The sequence below is a fragment of the Schistocerca americana genome, chromosome 1 (assembly GCF_021461395.2).
Source record: "Schistocerca americana isolate TAMUIC-IGC-003095 chromosome 1, iqSchAmer2.1, whole genome shotgun sequence".
NCBI classification, from domain to species: Eukaryota; Metazoa; Arthropoda; class Insecta; order Orthoptera; family Acrididae; genus Schistocerca; species Schistocerca americana.
The window spans coordinates 1,074,936,639-1,074,963,671 of NC_060119.1; the positions used below are offsets into that span (position 1 = coordinate 1,074,936,639).

General features: G+C 36.5%; 1 protein-coding gene across 1 annotated transcript in view; it reads right to left on the minus strand.

Annotated features, from left to right (window-relative positions):
• Positions 1-633: 633 nt before the first annotated feature.
• Positions 634-27,033, minus strand: part of LOC124596404 — a 119,412-nt gene continuing 93,012 nt past the window's right edge. The window contains exon 4 of the mRNA XM_047135534.1: positions 634-768. Coding sequence (XP_046991490.1) covers positions 634-768 — 135 coding nt within the window. The remainder of the gene's footprint in view (positions 769-27,033) is intronic.

Sequence of the window (27,033 nt, forward strand, 5' to 3'; positions counted from 1 at the left end):
GCTGTACTGACTGCAGTAACCTAGTGGAAAATGAAACAAGATGGAATACGGGACTATTGTGGCAATGAGAATTATGTATTGCCTATTTAATTTGGAGGACCCCTTACAACTTGGGAAATACCACTTTCTACACTACTGCTAGCATTGCTATCCGCCTCATAACAACTCTCACATTATACTAACTACTTGAGTAATGTCAATGTAAGTAGATACCCCATGGATAAAATTCCATTTTATAGAGACAATTCCATTTAATATTTCCTACTATTGCATACAGGGAAAATTATAAAAAATAATGTCAGCAGTCTGAATCAACCAACATAATGTAAAAATTAAGTAGTTAGGGACTACTAGAATCTGAGCAACAGCTTTTGTGTTCAGAATAGTTTTCTATGTTGAATATCAGCAATATTCATGAACAATGAATACTTCAGTGCACTAACCATTTTTGATATAAGTGTTACTCATACTCTCTGAATGATATTTGTGCTCACATCGTGAAATTTCATTTTATAGAACTTTAAAGTTAAAAGAAGACAATCAGTAAGAAAAATACTTATATTTGTTTATACAGATATAATGTCACAAATGAAGTAAATATTTAGATACATGTACTCATTTTGTGTTTATAAATCAAGATTTTAAAGTTCTGACAGACGAAAATTGATGCAATAAGCTGACTTGTTGTTTTCCATGAAATTGAGGGATGGTTTCTCTGGTGACTGGGAACATATCTTGCAGTTTATGGTAGTCCCCCTGCTGCCACATCTGTGAGAAAATTTAATGTTTTAAATTTCAGTCAGCATTCTCTTATGTTATATTAAATGCTGTGCAAGAAAAATCTCATAAACCAGTGTAATTTATATTTCATTTTTATTTTTAAAAGTTCACAACAAAATGTAGAAAACGTAACTAGTTTTCAGAAAAAGATCGTCATTGTAATAATGTGTTTCTGTCAAATCCCATCAGCGTCCATTATTATGGATTTTCATTGTTGATTTTACAAATTAAGCTGAACATTTGTCAGAAACATATCTATACTATTGAGAACTTAGTAATTAGATCATATATAAAAGGCATTACAAACTATGAAATCAGATCCTGTTTTGAAGAAACTAGCTGTCTGATTGTATGCCTAGTTTAGTAGCACATCAAGCTGCAGTTGTGTCTGATTAAAAATGTGGTGTACAGGTCGCTGTTTTTCTGTGACCACACACACTACTCCATTCTCCCCCCCCCCCCCCCCCCCCCTCTCTCTTTCTCTTTGTCATCTCTCCTTCTGTGTATGTTGTAATTTCTATTTTCAGGAACACATGTTCACCTGTTGGGATTGCAAGAGATTTATCCAAAACGTCTCAACATGTGGAAAGTACTGTTCCACCAGAGGAATTGTGTTGTTATGGAATACATCAAGCAGATTGAGTTGGGTGTCATTTAAAATCCTAAGAAGATAACTTTATGAAATTCATACTTGTGAACAGTCAGTCTACTCATCCTTATGTGGAGAAATTCATAAGAGTATTTCACAAGGACTGTTGTAGCCAGCCACTGCTGTTTTACTCTACTAGCCCATTTTACTATAGAGACAACTATTTTTGAAATTTGGTACGGTGGAGATCATCATCAATGATGATTTTTGATAAATTGATAAGTCAGTTTTTGTAAATGACTACCTTTCTACTTAATTAAAGGCATTATAGAGTAGTTTAAGTGATGAGCTATTATAATTGAAAAATTAAGAAATGTAGTATTCTGGTGGGAATAAGTGAGGTAGACTTTTCTAAGGTTGTCGGCACTTACAATTGACAACTTAAGCTGAAAAATCATACTGATGATCTGAACAAGTCCAGTTACTCTTACAAGAATAATTGCCTACTGTAGGAGCTGATCATAACTTCAAGATGGCAGCTGATGGTGTTAGTAGTTAATCAAGTGGAGTATTTAAACATGATAATTGCAAATAAATGTGTTGAATAAGTGAAAATATTCGTGTAAATGGTAGAAAGTATTGTGTTCTTTGAGACTCAGGTGCAAAATACAGCATAAAAAGCGAAGAGTCTTTACACAGCTACAGCTCCACAAATTCAAGTGTAGACATGAGCGATGCATCAGCGATAAAATCGGGTTTTGTGCTCATAAGAAACAGAAATGTAGAAATCACTGAAGAAATTTCATATTTGCAAGGTGTCATGGCTACGTTTTGTGATTCTGCTGATCTGCAGAAAGAACTGTGCAAACTTGATCCTAAAGATAGGATTACTGTGCAACTTAACAAATTAAGGGAAAATTATGTAACTATACAAATAATATAGCTCAACAAAAACTAAAGGGGGTACCAAATGTAATTCAGGAATATGTAAGTTCTGAAACTAAATGTATAAGGAAATGGACAAAAGTTTTCATCTTTCAAAAAATAAAATGTTATACATTGTGAAAACATGGGTATGACACGTAATATCACCAAAAAGAAGTAGCAGACAGGAGCAGCAGTGAACTTTGAAAAGGTGACAAAAGAAGCACACTTACGCCCAGTACCATGAGCGACAAAAAACACTGAACACAGGTTCCTTCTTTTGCAAGAAACATGCTATCACTGTTATAATCCACTTAAATTGTAGAACTGTATTGTTTATCACATTAAATGTGCTAATATAAATCTGAAACTAAAAGTGTGGCTTTGCACAAAATGTGCGGAGCTGAGCAAAAAACTAACAGAATTATTATAGTGTTTTTTAGAAAAAAAGCATATTGTAAAACACACATATTATGGTGGGAATACAAGCAACCAAACAAAAATTGCAACAATGAATCATATAGTGATAAGAAAAAATATGGAAAGTTCTTCAGTTTTACAGCTCAACAGAATCCAAGTGCACAGTGATAAAAATGTGCCCGTCTACCAGATTGAAAAAAAATTCAAAGCCACACTGGTCCAAAATTGCAAATAATGTAGATAAAACATTAATTTTATCAGGCAACCATGAGTGTGGACTAGCTGAAATTAGTAATCAGGTGACAAAGCTGAATGCAACCAGAGAAAACAAAGTGCCCCATTGTCAGAGGTAGGAAAGCCACTAAAATGTATTCACTGTGACAGTTTAAGCCAATATGATTTTGTGTCTTAATAGAGGGTGAAATGATGTATATAAAAATGAATCTCAAATGGCTACATGATACCTTAAATGATACTTGAGCCAGCTCCCACACATATCTGTAAAATTCATTGTCTGCAACATAATACACAGGTATGACTTAATGCAATGGTCCTGTGTAAACAAACAAAACACATTGGCTAATATATTTTGCTCAAATATTAGCAGTTATTTCAGAAATGTCCAGATTCAGCTTTATTGGCCACAGGTTCCCACTGCACATGGCCTATATCTTAATAAACTGCGTAAGCCACTCACAACAAAACAAACTGGCAATATTGCTACAGTAACAACAAAAGCAGCTGTACCAAGGATAGTATTGGTAGCAACAATATCATCAACAGCATGGTCACCTGCAGCAGCAAAATGATCATCTCTGGATTCAAATGAGGAACAGTGCCTTTAATATCCTGCAGCTGATAAATCATCACCCTTATTAGGGACATGAGGAAAAACAACTGAAGATACAACAGAGACTACAATGGATGCAGTATCTACAACAATTTCAGCACCGATATAACTAACAGCACCTCCACCAACTCCAGCAGAAACATCAACATTGTAACGTTACATTTATGTAGGCAAACTAATGGGCCACTTTATTGGTACGAGGTAATAGGATATTGTTGTATGGCTGAATGCTAGTGGGCCCAGGCCTCAAGGCACATTGCAGCAGGTCTAGTGAGGTGATCAGTACAGGTGAGCCCAAGTACAAAGACGAGGAGCTTCGTAGGAAATGGGTACATCCCAAAGCAGGGAATTTGGAAGGCTGTTGCAGCTCTTTGAGAATCTAAAATAATTTACAATCAAGTATTAAAGCAAATCTGAATACCTTTGTGATCTCAGAAAAATGAGTGACAACTAATGACACAACAGTCTCTTCAATATCTTCAAAATTACAGAAGTTAATATTTCACAGTGACTAAACATTTTCACAATGAACCCCTGAATTAACAATCTTTAAACACTTTGTGCAATTTCGGCAAACGATATCTCATATCAATCAAAAACAAACTCTTAAACTTACAAGTAGCTATATACAGCAATGGTATAAGACTACTGTTCTCTGTGTAACTGAACATTGGCTAAAAAACAATGAAATAACTTGTGTAAACTTAGACAATTATAATTTAGTATCATACTTTTGCAGAAAGAATTTAAAAAATGGTGGTAGCTGCATATTTGTTAGAGATTGCATCTCTTGCCCTGTAGCTACAATTCCATTGGAAAGGTATGCAACTGAAAAACATTTTGAGTGTAGTGGTATAAGAATTGAACTGCAAAATGTAACCTATGTAATGATGTCTATACAGAGCTCCCAGTGGTGATTTCAGTGTGTTCATAAAAAACCTTGATAGGCTGCTATCACAATTTTGGAAGAACAAGTTAATTTTATGCAGAGACTTGAATATTGACTCCCTATCTGAATCAAAATATAAAGTGGAACTAGAGAGCTTACTTATAATGTAGGTTTACGTAACACAATTCAAAACTATACGAGAACAGGCATGAACAGTCAAACAAATATTCAGTCTGGCAGATATAATTGCCTTATAGAAGACATGAATTTATCAGATCACAGCTCAAAGACAGTAATACTAAAAGAAGTAGGTAAATTAGATTCACTCAGCTATATCCCTTACAGAGATATGAGAAGTTCTGACATAACAGCCCTAAAGATAAAACTACAAAATGAAAAGTGGCCAGAAATGTAATTATCTAATAGTGTTAATCATAAATATAACAGTGTCCTAGATATCTATTTAAAAATCATTGAAGAGTGTTTGCCAACCAAAACTAAACCAATAAAGAAAAAGTGAGGAAATCTGCCATGGCTAACAAAAGGTCTATTAGTATCCTATAAAAAGTTGAAACTTCTTCATGCAATTTGGAAAGCTCCAGATAGGCCTATTCATTTTGTTGAATATTATAGAGCCTATAAAAAGATTTACAATAAAACTTTAATAGCAGCAAAAAACTGTATAATGGAAATGTTATAACACAAGCTCCCAACAAAGTCAGAAGCACTTGGAAGATAATAAACAGAGAAACAGGAAAGTCATCAGGAAATAAGAATAAAAGCTTATGCCTAAAAATCAATAATGTTGTAACAGAAGATCCAATTATCATTAGCAACACTTTCAACCAATATTTTACCAGCATCTGCCAACAACTTACACAGGGTAACAATACTGATTCTCTGCAATCCCAAAAACTAGTTGAGAATAAACAAAAGTTACCCAGTAACTCATGTTACCTGTCTCCGGCAACTGAACAAAAGATAAGAAAAATAATAGAGAAACTAAAAAATAAAGCATCCACAGACGTAAATGGCCTGTCAAACAAAATTCTGAAGTTAACTACTAGGGAAATTGCTAAACCCCTCTGTCACTTAGTCAACTCATGTCTCGAAAAAGGAATCTTCCCAGATAGAATGAAGATTGCCAGAGTACTACCACTATTCAAAAAAGGTGATCACATGTGCCCAGATAATTACAGACCAGTTAGCTCCTTCCCATTTTGTCAAAGATCCTAGAAAGAATAATATTTGTTAGGTTGATGGCATTTTTTTGATAAAAACGGTATCATAAATGGTAGACAGTTGGGGTTCCAGAAGGAAAAATATATGTTGTCAGCTGCATTTGAACTTATTAATATAATCTCTGCAGGCCTAGATCAAGGCGAAATCCCGGTTGGTGTCTTTTGTGACTTATCTAAAGCTTTTGAGCTTGTCAATTACCACATATTAATAATGAAGCTACACCACTATGGAATTAGAAGAACTGCTCTTGATATCATAAAGTCATTTCTTCAGAACAGAAAACAAGCAGTGGAAGTGTCACACAATCAAGGGAAACAGCTATCAGAACTACAAGATATAAAACATGGGGTGCCACAGGGTAGTATTCTAGCGCCTCTCCTTTTCCTTATATACGTAAATGATTTACCTTGTTACATAGACAATGAACTGGTACTCTTTGCAGATGACACAAGTGTAACTGTGAGACCGAGCTTACAGGAGGCCATAAGTAAAAGTAATCAAACAGTTGAAATGCTCACCCACTGGCTTGAAGTGAATAGGTTAATTCTCAATTATGAGAAAACTAATGCAGTCCTATTTAGGAAAAACAAAAAAAAAACAAGTGAACTAACAAATTTGCAAGAGCTAGATGTAACAGTAGTTGAAAGTGCTAAATTTGTAGGGATCACCGTGGACAGTTGTTTAGGATGGAAAGATCATATTTCCAATATAAACAATAAACGCAGCAGTGCTGTTTTTGCTCTGAGACAAATTAAGCCACTAATAACTGAAGGTGATGTGCACATGGTGTACTTATTTTTCATACTTCAATGCTATAATGAGCTATGGTATAGAAATCTGGGTCCACTCGCCTGAGGCAATTAAAATATTCAAATTGCAAAAGAGAGCTATTAGAACAATAGGAAACAAAAGAACAAGAGATAGTTGCAAACCTATTTTCAAAAAATATAAGATTCTAACCTTCTACAGCTAGTATATATATAAAATTCTGCTCATTGCTTGGGATCATAAAGATAAATTCAACAAAAATGAAGATGTACACCACCACCACACCAGAAACGTAGTAAGTTCTAGGAAAAGAAGTTTTCGCCATAGGGACAAGAAAACCCCAACAACTTCTGCTGAACAACAAACAAATAATACAGCGCTAAATACAGATATACCATGCAAACTGCCACAGACAGTGACTATCAGATCAACTCCTCCAACCAATGCCATCTCAGTAGTTGGAAATTCAAGTGTTAGTGACAGGAAAAATAAAATAATAGGCACTGGTGATGACCAAGGAATGCTGTATGGGGAAAAGAGAGCATGGTTTCATTTAGGAAAGGTGAAAAGTGGAACGACAGCAGAAAACGTAATAAACTTTTTGAAGAAAATCCTACCAGGTCATAGCAACTTTCACGTAGAAAAATTGGAATCTAAGGGTGTAAATAGTAGTTTTAAGATTGGTGTAGACTTTCATCTAAAAGACAAGCTAATGGACACTGCTGTTTGGCCCAAAAATGTTGTAATTAAGCGTTTTTTGTTCCGGAGACCATCCGTTATGCCAATAAAATAGATTATGAAGTTAAAAACAAGGACCAAGGATCACTGCACAAGAATGTTTCTAGTACTGAAAACAATACGCCAATAATCATTGCAAGTGTAAATGTGCAGTGCATAAGAACCAAAATGGATCTCCTATCATTTTTTATAGAAGAAATTAAACCAGATGTTTTATGTATTTGTGAACACTGGCTAGCTGAAGCAGAAGGTGATTTCTATAAATCTGTTGAATACTTAGACATGGCCAGTGCTTGGTTTCGAAGAACTGCAACCCACGGTGGGGTCTCTGTGTATGCCAACAGAGATCACAGCATCAAGGAAATTGATTTAAGCAGTTTTTGTGTGGAATTTGATCTTGAATTAGCTGCACTGTTATTAACAAATATTGATTTAGTTGTTGTTTCTGTGTACCATTCACCAGATGGTGACTTTGAGAATTTTATTGGACATATGGAGAACTGTTTGTGTTACCTAACACGCCTAAAGTCAAAAATCGCACTGTGTGGAGATTTTAACATACACATAGGTGATGGAGATGCCAGAGAGAGGGTCTTTATGAGATTAATTACCAGTTATGGGTTGTTTATTGCAAATAAGCTCCCAACAAGGGGTGGTGCATGCCTGGACACCATAATCACCAACCTCAACATCTGGGATTATAAACTCAGTGTAGTTGAACCTATGATAGCAGATCACTGTGCACTAGTAATGGAAACCAGTATGAGGAGCAAACTGCAGATAAGCACATGGCATTCAAATTACACATTCAAAAGAAGATTTGTTAAAGAAGAGAGACTAAATGATCTCAAAGCAGCTCTATCTTGTGTAAACTGGCAGCAGAAAATTGCAGAGTTAGTAGGCAGTGATTCTTTCTTATGTCTGTTCCAAACCTTAAAAGCAATATTTGATGACATGTTTCTGGTAAGACCAGTGAAGAATCCTCTGGACAAATCACAAGGCAGGCAGAAAGTTATCAATGTGAAACAATGGTACACCGCCGAGCTCAATAAATTGAAGTGTATTGTAACAATGTGCAAGGACCGAATGAAATCAGCTTTAGACATTCCAGCTAAAGAATTACATCACCGCAACTACCTAAAAGCCAAAACAGCTTATAGGAAGGCAGTAGAGGAAGCAAAAAAGAAATATAACGATACATACATTAAAGAGGCCCAAAATCCTTGTAAAACTGCCTGGAATCTTGTAAATGAGAACAGAAAGAAGACTACCTCCTGCTTAAAGTCGTGTAGCCCTGATGGCTTCAATGAATATTTTGTCAGAATAGTGGAAAAGACAGTGAGTGAAATTCCACACTCTGACCTAGATCCAACTGCAAACATAAGAAATTCAGACAGTTGCAGTATTCAGAAGTGGAAGGAAGTACACCCTGAAGACATGATAAAAATTGTGAACTCCTACACTAGCCATAGCAATAAACAAATGTCTATCTTCTGGTGTCTTCCCAGACTTCCTTAAACTGGTGCGCACAGTACCAATATATAAGAAGGGGGATCCTTGTGAGGTGTCCAGCTTCAGACCGATCTCAGTGGTACCAGTACTAGCCAAAGTTACTGAGTCTGTGATGCACCGCCAGGTACTGAATTACTTTGAGGAAAACAACTTATTCCAAATCACACAGCACGGATTCCGCAAAGGGAGATCAACAGTGACAGCCACACTGGACTTATTAAAAACAATTCGACAGAGTTTTGAAGAGAGAGAGAGTGTGGCACTGACACTCTGTGACCTCAGCAAAGCCTTTGACTGCATCTCACACACAACACTAACAGCCAAGTTAAGATGCTATGGTGTAGGAGGTGTTGTCCTATCAACACTCCAATCTTATTTGGAAAACCGAAAGCAGGTAGTATCAGTGCATGGAGCAACTTCTCTTGAACAAAAACTGGAACATGGAGTGCCCCAAGGATCAGTCTTAGGACCTCTCCTATTCCTCATATATGTCAATGATATGAGCTGTAATAGTCAAATGTTGCAGTTTGCAGATGACACTACCCTTATTGCCAAAGGACATACAGCCGCAGAAGCTCTTGGTGCATCAAATTTGATGTTTGAAGAAATAAAAGAATGGTTCGTAATAAACAAAATGAAGATCAATGAAGAAAAAACCCAACATTTGATATGCAGTCTAACCAACATTGAAGACAAAGAAAACATGGAGACTGTCAGACTACTGGGCTTCAAGATTGACAGCAAACTCTCCATGAATGATCACACTACATGTGTATGCACCAAACTTTCTTGTGTGATATACCTCCTGAGGAAGCTGAAGAGGGTAATAACTGACCAGTTTCTCACAATAGTCTACCATGCACTCTTCCACAGCCACATTAGCTATGGACTGTTGTTGTGGGGACACTCCTCAGGCAGCAAAGATGTGTTGCTATTACAAAAAAAAGCCATCAGGATCACATCCTCTAGCAAAAGACTGGACCACTGTAAGCCTATTTTCACCAGGCTAGGCATAATGACTGTCTTTAACCAGTATGTGTATTTCTGCCTCATGTATATAAAAGAAAATCAAGGGAATTTTAGCATAAGACAAGAAATACATAATCATGACACTCGCTGTAAGAGGAACATTAAAGTGCCAAGGTGTCACCTATCAAGTACACAAGACAGCTTTCCAACAGTCGCCCTAAGAATGTACAATCAACTGCCTCCAGAAGTGAAATCCCTGCCACCTGAATTATTTCGGAAAAAAATTGCTCAGGACTTGAAACAACATCCACTATATTCATTGGAAGAGTTTTTCAACAGCGGTTCTACTGAATGGACAAAATAATAAATATCGTTATGTCTTATATATAATTTTGCCTAAATTTAATCTTCTTCTTATGTTAACTACACATTTAATTTTGTGTTTTACTTAAAGTACATATTTTGCCAAAATTAAACTTTGTGTGTGTGACATTTTGCTTTATGGTATTTTCATTTGCTGCTATGAAGTTTTACTTTCCTGTTTAGATATATTTCATTCCCGCTATGTTCTGTGTGTTTTTGTGCACTGCATAAATATTTTCTTTTATTTGTAATATAAATTTTGTATATGGTGTTGTATAAATGTTAGTTGATAAACATTGTATTTGTGACGCAGTCTGTCCAGCCATGGCTGGTAAATGACGAAGATATAGTAAAGTAAAGTAAAGCAAACTAAAGTAAAGAAATTAAGAATTCCGCAGCATAACACAACTGAATATGAGAGAAGCAGTGGTTACTTGGCAATAAAGTTGTACAACTCTTTACCACCATACATCACTAATGCCAAATCGCAGGATAAGTTTAAACAGTCAATCAAACAACTGCTATTAGAAACCCCTTTATATTCAATTCAATTTATTAGCGTCCTTGTAGTACATTATCAAAATGACATAGGACTTGTCAATAAACATTACAATTTAAAATACATGTACATGAAAATTTATAATTGAATTTACTTGTCACTTAGACAGTACAATTTTAATAGAACTATAAGAACATTAACATAAAAATATACAAGTAGGATAACAACATACAAAAAAAAGTTGGTGATTCTCACATCAAAGATTATTTACATTCTTACATTAACACTGTTTCACACTTTCATAGAAACAGCAAGTATTTAAATGTGAGAAATTACACATATTTATTATGTCAGGGAAATATTAACTGCGCTTTTACTGTCAACTATTCAAAAACTCTTCAATACTGTAAAAACTATTGCTCAATAACATGTTTTTTAATTCTCTTTTAAATATGTGCAGTTTTGGTATCATTTTTAGTTCTTTGGGGAGAGCACTGTAGAGGATTTTGGGTTGGTATAGTACACTTTCGTGATACATAACTGTTTTATGAATTTCTCCTTGGAAATCATTCCTATTCCTTGTTTCGTAGTTGTGAAATTCTCTGTTTAATGTAGAAAATTCCTCGTGTTCTTTTAAGAAACATACGCTTTCATATATGTATAAGGATGGTAGCATCATGATTTTTAATACTTTGAAAGCATGCATACAAGAGTCTCTATATCCTATACCTTTTATTATTCTGACTGCCTTCTTTTGTAGTCTAAATGAGTGTTTTGTTAGACTGATGTTCCCCCAAAACTGTACACCATATCTTAATAAACTGTGCATGAATGAGAAATAAACACATAACACTGTTTTAACATTACATGAGCTTTTAAGCATTCTAAGTATATAACATGTTTGACTTAATTTTTTGTTCAATGATATTACACGCTTTTCCCATCTTAAGTGTTCATCAAACCATACTCCCAAGAATTTAGTGTATGATGCTTGTTCAATCTTACACTTACCCTGTTCTACTGTAAGGTTAGTTTTTATTTTATTTGTAATATGTCTGAAGTTGATCCACATTGTTTTTTTGGCATTCACAATGAGTCTGTTTTCATTAAACCATCTGTCTGCTTCGTCTGTTCCTAATGTGACTTTTTCCTGTAAGTCAGCTTCACTATTTGCTTTAACAAACAACTTGTATCATCAGCAAACAGTACTGCCTCAGCTTCAGATAGTTGACTTGGTAGGTCATTGATAAATATTAAAACCAGTAATGGCCCTAATACAGATCCCTGGGGTACTCCATACAAAACTCTCTCAAATCTTGATGAATATGTTCTATCTGCATGGCTTTTCTCCACCTTCTGATACCTGTCCGACAGATATGATTCAAACCATTTGTGGGCAACTCCACGTATCCCAGAGGCATATAACTTCCTAAGCAGTAACTTATGGTTGATGACATCAAAGGCCTTTGATAAGTCTAAAAACAATCCACAATTTAATTCCTTTCTATTTATGGAATTTAGAACAAGCTGCAAAAACTGAAGATAGCTGTTTCAGTTGATTTATTTTTATGGAAACCATTTTGCGCATTAACCAATATTCTATTCTTAAAAAGAAATATGTATAGTCTCTGATACATTATCCTTTCTATTATTTTTGAGAAACCTGACAACATTGATAAAGGCCTAAAGTTACTAACATCATATTTATCACCGTTCTTGTAAAGTGCCTTTATAGTTGACATTTTAAGTTTTGATGGAAACACCCCTGTCTTAAAAGATTCATTTATAATTTCAGTGAGATGTGAGGCTATGTTTCTTGCACTTTTCAATCAGAGTATTTATTTCAAACGAAAATAAGTGAAGAAAACAGGCATAGTACACTAAAAGAAAAATGTACACAGGTATAGAGAAAAAGAAAAAGTAAAATGTGTTAACTTCTTAATAGCATTGTTTTATGTAAAGATTTTGTTTTTCTACAGTATTATTGCTGTTAAATTTGTTAATAAATGTAAACAAAATGGGATCTAGAATATGTATGTGCTATGTGACTGTATTATACCATATATATAAAATGATGGACCCATAGCATAGAATTATTGCAATTAAATGTTATGTAATGTAGGTACAAAGATTATGTATGCCTCAGTTTACAGTATCTAAAATTTTGTAACTATGATGTTAATTTTCAGAAATGTTGTGGCTAAAATGTATTAGTTGTCTTAGCAAAACTATAGTTATAATCAGTAAAAGTAATGTATTTTATGGGAAAACTGACAAAGCAAATATGTACTTGGGCTTACTTCATAGATGTACATCATAAGCTGCTAAATAAATAAATAAATATGATAGAACTGCATGATAGCTAATGTACCAAAAATCCACTACCTTCATATATTTCATTTATTGACTTATGACGTCCTTTATATCTTTTTTCTTATGCAAACGTTTGTCAGAATATTGTATTCTCCACAATTACACAGCATATGAAAGCAGCATGAATGCCTCATATCTTGACATACTTGTGTAGTTATTTAATGAACAGTTTACTATTTTACCTGCAATTTTATTTAAGTGTTGACTGCCAGTGCTATTAAAAAACATGCAAATTTAAATGTGATCAATTTCACGTGTTAGCAGACACCACTACTGTGATGCTTCTGTCAAGAAAACATAAATGATCATTTAAACAATATTTAATGACAATTCATTGTCATTTAACATAAGATCACTTGCACAAGAATACCAGTTTATTTATTTATTTAAGAACAAACTGGTATTGTGAATGACCCGAGTGAGACTGAACATTTAAAACATCTGTTTACTTAAATATTGTTGTAATATATTATTTTAGTCTGGGAAATGGTGAAGTTGAGTCAAATCATGTCTGCAGAACTTAAGAACAATGTATTTTTAGTTGTGATGGCCTTCAGCCAACAGAAAAACAGATTATGGGAGTCAAGTTGAGACTGGGGATTTTCAGGTGAAGAACTCAGGGGAGGATTCTGGACTCTTGGGTGTTCATTTTAGAAGAAGGCAGACCTGCCTGTGGTAATGGATGATATTTGATTACGTGGGTGATAGATTCTGGACGATGAATGGCCACTATGAGACTTTATAATTTTTAGTTACACATTTACATTTTTGCTTGAAGGCGGCAGAGCTGCCAGTGGTAAAGAGTGGTATTCAATTATGTAGTTGATTGGCTGGTGAGCGGCTGCTATCAAACTTTAAATTCTGAAGGGACTCTATATTTTGAGAGACCTGAATGTGCTCCAGAGTAGGAGCACTTGCATTATGGAAGGAGGATAGATAGAGTTTGAGATTCGGCTCATGATTTCACTCATATTAATTTGTAAATCATCATGTTGAACTCTGAACAGTTTTGGGCTGGCGAATATTCTGAGTATTGTGATTACAAAATAGACTTAGAATTCATGTATCTTTTATGACTATTTAGTTTGAGGATTTTGATATCATTCTCGTGATGCTCTCGATGTAACTTTACTGCATTTGATAAGAATACTTTCTGTCTGTATTTTAATTGAATATCATAGGACCACTTCCTGTTTTTTTGAGATGTCCTTTTTGAATAAACATTATTCAACATAACTCTGTCATCTACATCAATTACAGGTGTCAGAACAGATTCCTTGCATTATTCATTTAACTTCTATTTTGTATTTCTTTGTATTTTATTAACATATAAGTCTAGCCAATGCATAGACTATTTGACTGCAGTGTCACAGCTACAGCTTATTACTTGCAGCGAATTATGTGCGGGGCATGAAACTAGATGTATGTGGCTCGATGCTGTGACTACATCAAGCTACTCTTTTTAAACAGAGCAAGACTGCTGCAAGATAGGTTAGTTGCCCATGCATTCTGTGATATAAAGGAATTTATCAAGTGCAATACAATATGTAATGTCAATAATTAGCTTCCACTTTCACTTAAATTATCAATTGCATTTTATTATGAGTGTGACGATATCTATTGCTGTTATGGTCCATGAATCTGTTTTGTACATTGTTTGTTCATGTGATATAGGACAGTGGGAAACCTAGTTAGTTTACAATACAGTAGTCATTTTGACTACATTGTTGACATAATAAAAATGCATAATATTGTAGGTTGGTGTGCTGCACTGCTTCTACATGTGATAATAGCAGTTATTAAGTGAGATGACATGATAAGCACAATGTAAACTATATTATGAATTAACAATTAGTGAAATTTGATAAATGAGGTTTACTTATTATGATGTTCCATAAATTCAGACAAAGAATAGAAGCAGTGGTCAAGCAAGAACTGTTTTCTTTATTTTAAATGTTGGTGTGAATTTTACGTAAGAAGGCTTGCTAGTGAATTCAGTCTCTTATTTAAATTGTTTAGGTGTACCTCGCACTTCAGATCTGCCTGAACATGTACACCTAGAAATTTTCAGAATGAGATTTTCACTCTGCAGCGGAGTGTGCACTGATATGAATACATCATATCAGCGCACACTCTGCTGCAGAGTGAAAATCTCATTCTGGAAACATCCCCCAGTCTGTGGCTAAGCCAAGTCTCATATTGAAATATGTCTGCTTGTGTCTGTATGTGTGGATGGATATGTGCGTGTGTGCGAGTGTATACCTGTCCTTTTTTCCCCCTAAGGTAAGTCTTTCCGCTCCCGGGATTGGAATGACTCCTTACCCTCTCCCTTAAAACCCACTTCCTTTCGTCTTCCCCTCTCCTTCCCTCTTTCCTGATGAGGCAACAGTTTGTTGCGAAAGCTTGAATTTTGTGTGTATGTTTGTGTTTGTTTGTGTGTCTATCGACCTGCCAGCGCTTTTGTTCGGTAAGTCACCTCATCTTTGTTTTTATATATAATTTTTCCCACGTGGAATGTTTCCTTCCATTATATTGATATTATCAAATAACTTATTCGTGCCGATTACATGATCTTTTTCAACTACACTTAGAATACCATTTCACTGTATCAGAAAACTCCACCAGCACTAATAGAAAAACAAGCTTTATCTTGTAAATTTCTGAATCAAAAACAGACTGGATCTTGCAGAAAAAACTTCAAATTCTAAAATATGTTGTCATTTCCTTCTGTGTTCATCATTATAAATGATAATATATTACTAGAAAATAATGTAGCTGTGCATTCACAAGATAGAGGTAGCCTACAACAGGACTAGCTGACAGGTGTACCATATAGCTTTGAGTGTTGGAAAACACCATCAATTTTCAGTTGTTCAAAAGTAAACCGTCTACCAAAGATGGTAAAATACAGAATAACTGAGAATACCTTCTTAAGGATTATTTAATGTCACAATAATATTGGGTGGGTTATATAAGATGTAACATCCCTTTTATTCTGTGAAATTAAGTTTCCACAAATGGCAGTAGGAAGAGGGATAGGTATTATTCAAGATATTGAATCCAATAAGGTTTTCATTAAAAGGAACAGTATATTATTTTAAAACATTAGATAACTCTTGAAAAGCTACAACATTAGCAAACATTATATCACAGTCTTCATATTTCCAAGGCATTTTGAATGAGGTACTGGCAGAAGTAAAGCTGTGAGGACGGAGCGTGAGTTGTGCTTGGGTAGCTCAGTTGGTAGAGCACTTGCCCGCGAAAGGCAAAGGTCCCGAGTTCGAGTCTCGGTCCAGCACACAGTTTTAATCTGCCAGGAAGTTTCATATCAGCCCACACTCTGCTGCAGGGTGAAAAACTCATTATGTTTGAAAAAGTTTATCATTCCATTTAAAAACCTGTACTTGGTTCAATATCTCCGTTGATATAAGAGTTAAATGTATTAGCAACGCACCAAAAATACTTGCCCCCTGCAAGCATATAACCCAATTTCAATATCTTGAACCTCTCACAAAATAAAAAATTAATTCAAAGCATATACAGAACTATCTACGAAAAAACTGATGTCAAAAGATTACTATAAATTTGAGAATTATAGGTTATTTTTCATAACCTTTAATTTTCGTCTCTGCTATAGAAAATCATTCTCCCTTTACTTAACTTATTAGTGCACTGTGTTACATTTGTGTCACAGGTGATAGAGTTGGATTTTTACAGTTTTTGAACCTCACTGAACTTCTGCACCAGGCAAAACACATGAGTTTTTGTGCTCTAAAAAAGGTAAGTTATTTAGATTATAATGACAATTAGTTTAGTACAGATTACTTAGTAAATACACATATTAGCTTCCCATACTTTTAAAGGTTTACTTTTCTTTATGTACTATTCCAGAAAACACTAAAATATCGTAAAGTTGGGTTGCAGTCGAATTTTTGTAAATGTTTTGGTGCTGTGCACTTACAGAATCTTGTTGAATGATTCTTTTTTCTTTCCAGCAAATTAAGTGGAGCACATACATTCATTATTTAATTCAAATTTCCCGAAAGTAGCATAAATTTTAAGTTGTCCAATTCAGAAACTATGCATTAATATTTCGTTTGTAAGCACTTGCCTATAGGCCTAATTTTTGTAAACATGTTGTCTTTTTTATTGGTAACTGAAATTCCTTTTTATCATGAGTGAGAAGTGCCTGACTCACCATAGAATTATTAGTTCTGGTGTTTGTGTGGTGGGTGCTGTAGCTATCTCCGTTGGGGTGACTGTAAGGGTGAGGGAACTGGGTAAGTAAATGAGGCCCTTCAGCAGTTTTGTAGGATGTGTAGCAGAAATAGGTAGATAGCAGAACAAGAGAGAAAAACAGCTACCCTCAGGCTGAATTAGACAAGGCTAGGAAACATTTCTGGACAAGTTTAGGAGGGAGAAGAGGAAAGAAAGGTGGGAAGTGGGAACAGGTAGCAAAAGGAATACTCTTAGAACTTCATCTGGCAACTTTTTGATGCAAGTGAAACATACTTTTGACCTGTTGGTTCAGTTAGAAACTGATGAGCCTCAAGCAGATGTAGGTGTAGACAGGGCACAAAAAACTTTCCAAAATAAATTGAAAAGGAAGAATGTAGGGGAGCCAGAAAAGAGAAAGAAAGGTTTGCTATTAGATAGTTATCATGCTAGAGGTGTAGGCCAACTTTTTCAGGATGAACTAGGATCAAAGTACCAGGTCATCAATTTTTTTTAAATCTAATGCTGCTCTAGATTTGGGATCACTTGCATAGACTTCACCAAGGAAGACACTGTAGTTAACAGTGGGTGGGCTGGACAACATTACTGACAGAGGTGCTAGGTACAATATAGATTATGGCCTGGTAAAGACTGCTTCACCATCAAGACATGCCAACATCAAGTTGATGTCTATTTTGAGATTTCATGACTGACCTTATTTAAAGTCTTCTGTTAGGAGAGTTCTTTTGTAGTTTGAATGGCTGCAGTTCAAGGTCACATATTGGCGTGATACATTTTGATTCTGTCAGTAGATGGGATTATACTAGGCATGGCCTACACCTCAACAGGAAAGGGAAGGGTAAATAGCTGGGCTAATAGCAGAAAATGAAAGGTATTGGGGGGCACTGTCATGAGTGTTAAATACCAGTGATTACAGGTGCCACAGCAGAACTTTTTTTATGGTGGGAAGGACAGAAAGGAAACAAGTTTTAAAGAGATTAGAATTGAAACAAACATTTAATTTGAGAAAGAAATTGAACAATATAATTCTGGAATATTGCACCAGGACAAATATCTATTGGTTAAAAGTTTCCAGCAATCAGCAGAAATTTTATTTCCGCCCAATTTTATCTGCCAGCGTGAAATGACAACTATCTTCACTCCATCAAAATGTTCGAGAACTAAGAAGAAAATTAATGAACTACTTATCTGTATTGATGAATTAGCCACCAAACCCTTTAATATAATCTGCCTGTCTGAACTTAATATGACCACTGGTATAGATGTGCTAAGTGTTACAGGTTTAAGGTTAGCTTCTCACATCTGCAGGGATAAAATCCAGAAGGGAGGAGTTACCACATTGATCAGGAAACATCATAAATTTAACATTCACAAATTTTGCCTAGAGCATCATACAGAATCATGTGCAACAGAAGTAGATTTTCACTGTAAATCCTTCATAATAGTAAGTGTGTAGCACCTGTGAACACCTGCAGGTAACTTTAATTTGTACTGGCCTGTTTAACAGCAAAAAACAAAGAAATTATGCAAATATTGAAGAAAATAGGAAATTACTAAATTTCAGTTCAAGAGGGTAGTCAGTAAGGCAGAAATGGTTTATTTTAGGACCCTCTTCAAAGACACAAATTTAAGTGATGTACACAGTCCTCATAGCATGAATGAACAATACAACACTTTTAGTAATAAAGTCCTTAGCTTATCTGAATATTGCTGTCCCTCAAAGCTAATGCAGATTAGACCAAAACTACAAAAAAGCTATAGATTACTTGAGCAATAAAGATACCATTACTCGAGCAATAAAGATATCTTGTAAAACAAAAACCAAACCGTATCTGTCAGTCAGAAACAGTTCGATATTGATGCTGTAGCTATATGCAAACATTCTGCAAAATATTAAAGATACAGACACTGCAGCAACTGCATTATGAGGTAAAGATAATCACACCAAATAATAAAAACAATATGGCATATACTGAATGAGGAAATTGGTAGAACTAGACACAATAAGCAGCAGATAGCATTACAAGTAAATGCTACATTGGTAAGAAATGTGTGCAGTGTTGCATGCTGCCATGGAAAATTTATGATCACTCATTACAAATAACTTTAGTAATATGAATATGACCCTCACTACATCAGTAGAAGCAACATTCACAACAAAATCTTTGAAATCAAAGAATTCTAGTTGTTGTAATAAAACAAAAAAGGTAGCAATGTGCTTCTGAGTTTAGTAAATATTGAGTTATCTGTGTAGCCAGTTAATTATGAGCGGAACATTTCCTGAATAGTTGAAACATACTGAAATTAAGCCTTTGTTTTAGAAAAGAGATAAAGAAACACTGTCAAATTTACATCCAATTTCACTTTTGCCAGCATTCTCAAAAAATTTAGAAAAGGTGATATACAATAAGCTTTTAACTATTTCACAACAAAAAATATATTGTCAAAGTTACAGTTCAGATTTCTAAAACATTTGGGTATTGAGAAGGCTGTCCACAAATATAGCAAGACTCTACTTAATTCATTAGATGCATATTGTAGGCTACTTGTCTATTTTGTGATTTGTCAAGGGAATTTGACTGTAAATTGCAACACCCTTTTAAGTAAATTAGAATCTTGCAATGTAACAGGAAATGGTGCCAATGTTTCAAATACTCCGACATGAAAAAAAAGGTTGTCATTTCGAGAGTGACATCTATTAAGCTATCAGAGACCATCCAAATGAGAATGAATTATATGTGGTGTCCCACAAGATTTAATATTAGGGCCTTTACTTTTTCTTTTGTGTGTTAATGACTTTTCACATGTAACATTACCAGATGCCTAATTTATTTACTTGCAGATGACACAAACATTGCAATAGATAGCAAATCAAGCATAGTCTTAGAAATTGCAGTTGTTAAAATTTTCCTGTATACATTATGTGATCAAAAGTATCGGGACACCTGCCTGAAAATGACTACAAGTTTGTGGCGTCTTCCATCAGTAATGCTGGAATTCAGTTTGGTGTTGGCCCACCCTTGGCATTGATGACAGCTTCCAACTCGCAGGCATACGTTCAATCAGGTGCTGGAAGGTATCTTGGGGAATGGCAGCCCATTCTTCAAGGAGAGCTGCACTCAGGAGAGGTATCGATGCTGGTCAGTGAGGCCTGGCACCAATTTGGCATTCCAAAACATCCCAATGGTGTTCTATATGATTCAGTTCAGGACTCTGTGCAGGCCAGTCCATTACAGGGATGTTATTGTCATGAAACCTCTCTGCCACTGGCCGTGTATTATGAACAGGTACTTGATCATGTTGAAAGATGCAATCGCCACCCTGAATTGTTCTTCCACAGTGGGAAGCAAGAAGGTGCTTAAAACATCATTGTAGGCCTGTGCTGTGATAGTGCCACGCAAAACAACAAGGGGTTTGAAGCCCCCTCCATGAAAAACAAGACCACACCATAACACCACCGTCTCCAAATTTTACTGTTAGCACTACACACGCTGGTAGATGATGCTCACCAGGCATTCGCTAGTCTCACAGTCTCTCTCAGTCAACAGATGAGGATGGCCTATAGGCTTTTGTGCTGTACATGTCCCTTCATGTATCCACTACACTATCGCATTGGAAACTGATGTTTAGGAGTGTGGAAATCTTGTGTACAGACATATGACACAAGCGACACCCAATCACCTGACCATATTCGAAGTTTGTGAGATCCAAGGAGCGCCCCATTCTGCTCTCTCACAGTGTCTAATGATTACTGAGGTCGCTGATATGGAGTACCTGGCAGTAGGTGGCTGGGGGTATCCAGATACTTTTGATCACATAGTGTATTAATAAATCGTTCCTAGACAATGCTTTGTTACTAAACTTAAGAAAAACACACTAGTTTAGAACTTGTAAGAGGTTTTCTACCAGGCTATGCCTAAAATATGACAATGAACAGACAGTAGAGGCTGACTGTTAAATTCTCAGGATCACAACTTGATAATAAATTCAGTTAGGAACAGCAGACCACAGAACTGCTGAAGCACTTAGACAAATGTCTACTCATAATGCATGTGTAGCCAGACATATGTGATATAAAAATAAAAAAGATAGCATAAGATGCTTATTACCATTCTGTAATGTCATACAGGATTATTTTAGGGGCAACTCATAGTTTTCCATGCCCAGGAACATATAATAAGAATTATTTGTGGTGTGTACAAAAGAACATCCTGCAGAAGCATGTTTAAGGAAATAGGAATACTAATTACTGCTTTTCAACATATTTATCCCTTAAAAAAATTTATTTTGAAAGTATATCTCTTTTTCATACCAACAGCTCAGTTCATTGAATCAATATTAGAAATAATAATAATCTTCACCAAGTCACTTACATTGACCCAGAAAAGTATCCATTATTCAGGAACGAACGTTTTCAATAACTTGAAAGGAGCCCTGAAAAGTTTAACCACTAACAAAGTTCATTTTAAGAGGGGCCTAAAGGATTTAATGGTGGCCAACTCCTTCTACTCCACTGACGAATTTTGAAGTAGAACCAGCTGATAATAATATCAAATAATGTGATTAGTACTATAATCTGACTTCCGTAGAAATTCAGGACAGTAATGTAATCATTATAAGTCAGTGTTGTAATATGATTTTTCTATTTGATAATGCAAGGCCTCAATAGCCTAAGAATTATCATATGCACCTCAGTGTACTGAACATTTATAAGTACATGTTTTATGACAAGATATTTATTATCTTTTGAATGAAAATTGTTGAAGATTTTTTTGACTTATTCCACATCCATACAATCATTCCACTTGGGATCTATTGAAGGTACATTGGCAAATTTGTTTTTGTTTGTAAATATTTATTATTCATTCTTGTTTTTCTGACATGTTCTACCCCATAGAGGATCTCCTGATTATGGAACTAGTACAACAAATAGTAAATCTAATCTACTCTAATTTCATCTTGTTATGCTTATTGAAGGATTGTTGAATACCTGCTCTTTCATTCCTGTTTTATAAGTTGTGAGAAGCAGTCCATAACTGGAAACAATTGGCATCTGAATTTAAAAATGTTTTATATTCAGACTGTCCTGCAGCTTTGGTGTAGGTGATAAATAACATTATTTGTGTATATGGATAAGGACAAGGCTGCTCGTTTGTATATTTTTATTTTTCTGGACCGGCACTGAGATATATGCTCATCATCAGGAGTCATGTATTTTGTTTTTATGTCCTCAAAGAACTTTTGGCAGCTATTTATGAAGATGTCGTGATTTTATCTGGTTTCCTGCAGGCCCTCATTTTGGTATGATAAAGGGCATATAATAAAATATGTGATCACTGACAATGAGTGTGGAGCTCAATACTGGTTTAGAAAAATAAAAATACAAAAAAACCAGCCTTATCCTTCTGTACATATACAAATAACTTCATTTTTCAATGAATTTAAACATCATTGCTACAGCCTCAATCTCATCACACCACAGATTTACATTAAAATTATAGTATTTTATCATTCAGGTAAAAAATGAGGGATATTTCCAGAATGAATTTTCACTCCAGGAGTGCTAATTCTGCAAGGTTTGGAGGAGAGCTTCTGTGAAGTTTGGAAGGTAGGGGACAAGGTACTGGCAGAATTGAAGCTGTGAGGACAGGTTGTGAGCTGTGCTTGGATTTCTCAGTCAGTGAAGCACTTGCCTGTGAAAGGCAAAGGTCCCGAGTTTGAGTCTCACTCAGGCACATGGTTTTAGTCTGCCAGGAACTGCAGAGTGAAAATTTAATTCCTGAAACATCCCCCAGGCTGTGGCTGTCATGTCTTTGCAATATCCTTTCTTCCAAGAGTTCTAGTTGTGCAAGGTTCGCAAGAGACCTTCTGAAGTTTGGAAGGTAGGAGACAATGTATTGGCAGAATTGAAGCTGTGAGGACACGTTGTGAGTCATGCTTGGGTGGCTCAGTCAGTAGAGCACTTGCGAAAGGCACAGGTCCTGAGTTCGAGTCTCGGTCTGGCACACATTTTCAGTCTGCCAGGAAGTTACATAACTACTATCATCCTGTGTGGTCTGGCCATTTTTCCAGGTGTACCTTCTCTTGTGATTTTTGAAAATGCTTTTGTTATTGCTAATGGATCCTTACTGCAGAACTCAACTAGTCTACTGTCTCATTTACTTTTTATGAGCATATATTCCCTACAGCTGTCTTCTATTCATATCTTTGTCGCGCCAATTAAATCGACACCAACATCGATGCATCCATCTTTGAACTAAGCTAAGGTTATCTTTGGGCTCTTCCGCCATGTTCAGTTCTTTGTGAGCCTTGCTTGTGTGTGGGTGAATAAATGAACTACTGCTAAATAAGTCAGGAGTTCATTACACTCAGCTGGCAGCTACATGGGTAGCACAGGCTGTGTGGCGTGGACTGGGTGGTTTTTTAGGTTAGAAGACCTCAGGAAAGTACGGGGTGGACTGCAATCTCAAAAGGGTGCATGGCAAATACCGGACGTGCTTGGATCAAGGAACAGTCAGAATTATAGTTGTAAATTGTTGTAGTTGTGCTGGGAAAGTCCCTGAGCTTCAAGCGCTAATAGAAAGCACAGAAGCTGAAATTGTTATAGGTACAGAAAGCTGGCTAAAGCCTGAAATAAGTTCTGCAGAAATTTTTACGAAGTCTCAGACGGTGTTCAGGAAAGATAGATTAGGCAGAATTGGTGGTGGAGTGTTTGTGTCTGTCAGTAGTGGTTTATCTTGTAGTGAAGTCGAAGTAGATACTCCATGCGAATTGGTATGGGTGGAGGTTATACTTAACAGCCGAACTAAGTTAATAATTGGCTCCTTCTACCAACCCCCATTCTCCGATGATATAGTTGCTGAACAGTTCAGAGAAAATTTGAGACTCATAACAAATAAATACCCCACTCATACGGTTATAGTTGGTGGGGACTTCAACCTTCCCTCGATATGCCGGCCGTGGCGGCCGAGCGGTTCTAGGCGCTACCGTCTGGAACCGTGCGACCGCTACGGTCGCAGGTTCGAATCCTGCCTTGGGCATGGATGTGTGTGATGTCCTTAGGTTAGTTAGGTTTAAGTAGTTCTAAGTTCTAGGGGACTGATGACCTCAGAAGTTAAGTCCCATAGTGCTCAGAGCCATTTGAACCATTTTTCCCTCGATATGTTGGCAAAAATACTTGTTCAAAACTGGTGGTAGGCAGAAAACATCTTCTGAGATTGTCCTAAATGCTTTCTCCGAAAATTATTTCGAGCAGTTAGTCCATGAACCCACACGAATTGTAGATGGTTGCGAAAACACCCTTGACCTCTTAACCACAAACAATCCAGAGCTAATAGAGAGCATCATGACTGATACAGGGATTAGTGATCACAAGGTCGTTGTAGCTAGGCTCACTACCATTTCTTCCAAATTCACCAGAAACAAACGCAAAATAATTTTATTTAAAAAATCAGATAAAATGTCAATAGAAGCCTTCCTAAGAGACAATCTCCATTCCTTCCGAACTGACTATGCAAACGTAGACGAGATAAGGCTCAAATTCAAAGATATAGTAGCAACAGCAATTGAGAGATTCATACCTCATAAATTGGTAAGAGATGCAACTGATCCCCCATGGTACACAAAACAGGTCCGAACGCTGTTGCAGAGACAACGGAAAAAGCATGCAAAGATCAGAAGAATGCGAAATCCCGAAGATTGGCTAAAATTTACAGACGCACGAAATTTGGCTCGGACTTCAATGCGAGATGCCTTTAATAGGTTCCACAACGAAACATTATCTCGAAATTTGGTAGATAATCCGAAGAAATTCTGGTCATATGTAAAGTACACAAGCGGCAAGATGCAGTCAATACCTTTGCTGCTTAGTGCCGATGATACTGTTACCGACGACTGTGCCGCTAAAGCGGAGTTATTGAACGCAGTTTTCCGAAATTCCTTCACCAGGTAAGATGAATGGAATATTCCAGAATTTGAAACCCAAACAGCTGCTAGCATGAGTTTCTTAGAAGTAGATACCTTAGGGGTTGCGAAGCAACTCACATCGCTTGATACGGGTAAGTATTCAGGTCCAGATTGTATACTGATTACGTTCCTTTCAGATTACGCTGATACAATGGCTCCCTACTTAGCAATCATATACAACCGCTCGCTCACCGATAGATCTGTACCTACAGATTGGAAAATTGTGCAGGTCGCACTAGTGTTTAAGAAGGGTAGTAGGAGTAATCCATCGAACTACAGACCTATATCATCGACGTCGGTTTGCAGTAGGGTTTTGGAGCATATACTGTATTCAAACATTATGAATCACCTTGAAGGGAACGATCTATTGATACGTAATCAGCATGGTTTCAGAAAACATCGTTCTTGTGCAACGCAGCTAGCTCTTTATTCGCACGAAGTAATGGCCGCTATCGACAGGGGATCTCAAGTTGATTCCATATTTCTAGATTTCCGGAAAGCTTTTGACACCGCTCCTCACAAGCGACTTCTAATCAAGCTGCGGGCCTATGGGTATTGTCTCAGTAGTGCAACTGGATTCGTGATTTCCTGTCAGGAAGGTCGCAGTTCGTAGTAATAGACGGCAAATCATCGAGTAAAACTGAAGTGATATCAGGTGTTCCCCAGGGAAGCGTCCTGGGACCTCTGCTGTTCCTGATCTATATAAATGACCTGGTTGACAATCTGAGCAATTCTCTTAGGTTGTTCGCAGATGATTCTGTAATTTACCGTCTATTAAGGTCAACCGAAGGCCAGTATCAGTTGCAAAGCGATTTAGAAAAGATTGCTGTATGGTGTGGCAGGTGGCAGTTGATGCTAAATAACGAAAAGTGTGAGGTGGTCGACATGAGTTTCAAAAGAAATCGGTTGGAGTTCGATTACTCAATAAATAGTACAATTCTCAAGGCTGTCAATTCAACTAAGTACCTGGGGGTTAAAATTACGAACAACTTCAGTTGGAAAGACCACATAGATAATATTGTGGGGAAGGCAAGCCAAAGGTTGCATTTCATTGGCAGGACACTTAGAAGATGCAAGTCCACTAAAGAGACAGCTTACACTACACTCATTTGTCCTCTGTTAGATTATTGCTGTGAGGTGTGGGATCCTTACCAGGTGGGATTGACGGAGGACATCGAAAGGGTGCAAAAAAGGGCAACTAGTTTTGTATTATCACATAATAGGGGAGAGAGTGTGGTAGATATGATACGCGAGTTGGGATGGAAGTCATTAAAGCAAAGACGTTTTTCGTCGCGGCGAGATCTATTTACGAAATTTCAGTCACCAACTTTCTCTTCTGAATGCGAAAATATTTTGTTGAGCCCAACCTACATAGGTAGGAATGACCATAGAAATAAAATAAGAGAAATCAGAGCTCGAACAGAAAGGTTTAGGCGTTCGTTTTTCCCGCGCTCTGTTTAAGAGTGGAATGGTAGAGAGATAGTATGATTGTGGTTCGATGAACCCTGTGCCAAGCACTTAAATGTGAATTGCAGAGTACTCATGTAAATGTAGACATAAATGGGGGTTGTTTGGTGTAACTAACCCAAACGTCTCCCTCACTGGTGACCCTGAGTTGTAACGTCTTCCGTTTTCGCCGTTTTACTGTGTCTGCGAACTCTGCATCAGTTATTTTTGCATGTATTACATCAACACAGCATTCGAACAATGACTTCAGCCCAGTGCCTAACGCCGGATTTTGTGATCGACACACATAGTGTTTTGGGCGATGTACACCCGCCAGGACTGCAACACAATGCCTCTCACTCGACCATTTCGCCGGATGTTTCGAGCCTGCAACAATAAGTGAGGTTAGGAGTGTGCATGACCCTGGCTATCAAACGCCTTTGTTCCCACCATATGTGCCCTCCCTCATC